This window comes from Lupinus angustifolius, unplaced genomic scaffold (assembly GCF_001865875.1).
Source record: "Lupinus angustifolius cultivar Tanjil unplaced genomic scaffold, LupAngTanjil_v1.0 Scaffold_209_3, whole genome shotgun sequence".
Classification (NCBI taxonomy): Eukaryota; Viridiplantae; Streptophyta; class Magnoliopsida; order Fabales; family Fabaceae; genus Lupinus; species Lupinus angustifolius.
The window spans coordinates 41,218-45,588 of NW_017726899.1; the positions used below are offsets into that span (position 1 = coordinate 41,218).

The window sequence follows — 4,371 nt, forward strand, 5'->3', positions numbered from 1 at the left end:
ATAATGTTATTGTACCATTTTAATCTTTCGAACACATATTTCACTGTAGTAATCACTAAATTTATTTTGTTAAACAATTTCGTTTCCTTTTGTTTATACTAGAATTCAATTTCCCATATCCAAATCAGACTTACCCTTATATATTCCTCAAGAAGAGAATAAAATAACATGAACCCCCCGATTAATCATATAACTAAGTACATAGAAAATAAAATAAAGAAGAAAAACATGGAGAGAAGTTATAAAATATTATGCTTTCAACTTCAATATTTAGGCAAACCAAATTTGACATCTAAGTTTATTCATTTGTTACAAATTTGAAACTCAGCTACTAGGAAGTGAACGAAGAGAGCTATTTTATTGTTGCGCATGTTTTTGTATTATATCAGAGACAATGATCTCATAGGCTCTCTGTGTTGGGTGGGCAAAGTCCCAGAAAACATATGTTGAAGAATTTTCACATTGGCTTGTCAACAAAGTACACAACTCTCCAGCTGCTACTGCTTCTCCCCCACAACACCCATTGATCGTGTTTGTAAACCCTGAAATCATTATCGCATGTAGAAATTAAAATACATTAACGTTAATGATCAGCAAGCTATTGCAGTGTTAATTAATATTTTAGTGAATGGAAAACTATTGTGCAAACTTTAATTTTATATAGATAATAACATTTTTCTTAATATTTATTATGTATCCAAATATATTTTGCTATTTTGTATTAATATTATATTATTCTACAGTAATTAGTTTAAATTTACTTGCCTTTTACATAATAAATCATTCTTGTAAATTCAGTTTTCTTAATTAAAACATATTAAAATAGACTAGTTAGTTAAAAATTAGGTAAAATTAAATTTCTTATATTTTCTATATAATATGTTGGTTAATTTTTTTCTAATCATTCAATTTCAATCAAGTTAAGTATCTTGCTATTTGATTTTGAAACATTACCTGGAGAGGAGGATATAATATCACGCAGAGGATTATAGACATCAACGTATTGAACGTCATAATCTGGAGTGGTGGTTTTGATAGAAGTAATGTATTTCTCTAACATGCCATTGAATTCGACCGCAAATTCATTCACTGCTTCATTACACAGAACGCCCCCAACTGAAGCTCTACCCCCCGGCAAGCATCCCAATGTCAATGTGCTAAAAGCCCACACGTGCCGTACTCCAAGTGCATATAGCTCCTTCACGTTTTAATTAATATATTAACCTTATATATAGATAAAAAAATATATAGTATAAGAGTTTTATATATTGTTATTATATAATCAATCATTCATATTTAATTATTATTGAATATCTTCATAAAAAAATAATACAAATGAATAAAATAATTAACAACATAAAATAATTTTCAAACGTTGTTGAAAAGATGTCTTTCAAAAATGAACTTTTTTTTAAGATAAAATCATGGACAAACATGTTATTACTTATTACTCTCATATTGTTTCGATTACTTGTTAGGATCTTACAAGATTAGTGAAATACGATATATATGTCACTTGTTGTGTGTTTATGACACTCAAAATTTAAAAGCTTATGATAAATTAATAGTCACAAACCTTGAGAAAAGATGAGGTCCAATCAATTAAGAGATTTGAATATGCAGAAAAAAGCATTGGTCTCCTTCCCTGGGAAAAAGTGATGGCAATGTCATTATTTCCAGCTGAAAGTATAACCAAGCTATTTGATATGATCTCAGAAGCCTTTTGTTGTCCGACACTTCCTGTCAGCTTTCCTATATATTCTTTGAACATTTTAAGTTGGTCGGCTATTGATACAACTTCCTGATACATACACATTACAAATATAAGACTAAGAAGCATTTATTAATATAGAAATATAAAACAAATAAAATAAAGCAAACGAACTAATTCAATTAAGTTAATGAGAAACATGAAATTGATATTATTAATAGCTCTTTTTATTGGTAAAATTAAGATACTGAGAAGTACCAAGAAGGTAGATGTCAAGGTGTCCAATCCTGAGCCGCCTGATGCAAAACATACCCCAGTTGGGAGCTCTTGAGGGTCGAAGTTTGGGTTGTTATATGCTGGCAACGTGTCTTTGATTTTCAAAGCCCCAGCTAAATAAATCATATATATACACATTAAATGATAAGACTTATTTATTTACAGTGTTAGAATAGAAACAACAAAATAGATATGATTCAACACTGTAACTTTATGCATAAAAAATTTACCATGGGGCAATAAATTATTTCATGTAAACTTTCAATAAAATTTATTATGTTTTGATCAATAACAAAAAGTTCAACACATGGAATAAAACATAAAATTGAATCATATATTTCATCCCGGTTAAACCATAAGTGTTGTTTCAAAGCATTTTTTTATAATGAGTTTCTATTGATTAGATTTTACTATTGAGTACTATCTTATTCCTATTGCTAAACTTACTGGTGCTGAAAAAAGTTGCAAAATATTGTTATATCAAGTGAATGGATAGGAATATATATATATATATATATTTTGAAAAAATATATGCACCAACCGTATATATATAATGGTAGTTAATGTTACCTATCAAATCGGAGGGAACTTTTCCATTAGAAAATCTTCCGGTAGGTGTTCCTCCATTGAAATCCCTACCATATGGAGGATGATTACACTTAGTAATGGATACAAGGACATTGTTATTTCCCGTATCAAGGATTGAATCTCCAAATGCAAACAATGCTGAATATGCTGCATTAGCTGTGGTTACCAAGGGAATTGTGTAGACACATAAAACCCAAATAGCCATCACGAGTCTCTCAACGTGTAAGTGATCCATTTTTGTTCTCTACTTGATTTTCTAAAAACAATGATCGTGTTGTTGATATTATTTCGGTTCTTTCATCTATTTATGCTTCTGATCCTCGAATTTAAATGGAAAATGTGATCAGAATCAAACAAAATAAGAAGTACGAGGAGTGAATCCCAAAAAATCGTTAGAGAATTACAGTCGTAGGTTTGTTGTCACCAGGAAGAAAAGATTCCAAAAAAATTCAGAACGGAATCAAGAAAGGCCATAATGCTAGAGTTAATTCGTATGCATCCCTAGCAGTGATTCCTAGTAAAGGAAAGGAAGGTTTTTTGGCCATTCAAACCAAGAACCATGACAACCATGTGCTTAATTCGAAGGAATTTAATGTCCATTATTCCAAGGATTTCATATTCCATAATTCCAAGGTAGATGTAGGTCTTACAAGTGACAAGGAAATTTTTACCATGCACTCAAGTGGGGAACGTGTGTTCATTCCAGCAATTAACATAAGTGTTATTTAAGGGCCACATAATGAAGAATTATGAAGACACTCCTGGATCAAACAACATGTAGATTAATAAGGAAGTAGAGCAACCTCCAGATTTCTAACAAATACAGGCCTCAATTCAAATGTCTTCATTGTTGATGAGCAACAATTGAGGTTAGATAACCAAAACATGGAGATATGCCAGAAGAAAGAAAATAACATTGAATGTTGTGTTTTATTCCATAGATTATTAGGAATGTTTAAATACATGTAGAGATGATACAACCATAATCTTATAATCATGCTAATAATTACAATTGTGATTCTAAATAATGTTAGTGATAATTACAATATTTGTTGCATAATAATAGAAAATAAATATATGACATGTGATATATGCTAAGATTAAGGATCACCATATCATGACAATAGAGTCATGATCCTCTACAATGTGATATCATTAATTGCAAGATATTTACTTTCTCTAACCCCCACTCTCAAACTGGAGGTGAAACAATCATTCCAAGATTGTCTCTCAATATGTTGAATCTTGTGAGGTGAGAGGTTTAGTCATGCAATCTGCAATTTGGTCAACTGTAGGAACACATGTCACAACGACTTCATTCTATAGGACTTGATCACATATGTAATGCACATCTATTTCAATATGTTTGGAACGAGTTAGATTGGTAACTTCAATTCTGTTAGTAGTGATCTAACCCAAGCTACTTCGGCTGCAAGATCAGCCAAGACCTTTTATTCTAATTATATGCTTGATCATGATACTACTTTTTGTTTTCTTGAGTACCAAGAAGTCGGTGTTTCACCAATAAGTACACACTGTCCTACCATGGATTTTCTATCGTCACCACTAGTGGCCCAATCTGCATCAGAAAATCCTATTATGTCAAAGTCATTTGAGGGTTTTATCTGTAGGCATAGATCTATTGTGCCTTGATGACATCTTACTATTCTTTTTATCCATTGCTAGTGATCCATGGTAGGAAAACTCATGTATTGACTGAGTTTGTTGACAACAAAGATAATATGAGGTCGTATGTTAGTCAGATATTACAATGCACTTATGATCTGTTTGTAACA

At 31.1% G+C, this 4,371-nt stretch overlaps 1 protein-coding gene across 1 annotated transcript; it reads right to left on the reverse strand.

Annotated features, from left to right (window-relative positions):
- Positions 1-357: 357 nt before the first annotated feature.
- Positions 358-2,810, reverse strand: LOC109340607 (GDSL esterase/lipase At1g23500-like). The gene is made up of 5 exons (XM_019578331.1): positions 2,558-2,810; positions 2,024-2,100; positions 1,577-1,801; positions 955-1,198; positions 358-542 (listed from the first exon to the last, which is right to left on the reverse strand). The coding sequence occupies exons 1-5, from the start codon at positions 2,808-2,810 to the stop codon at positions 358-360; spliced, it is 984 nt and encodes a 327-aa protein (XP_019433876.1).
- Between the last annotated feature and the right edge of the window lie 1,561 nt (positions 2,811-4,371).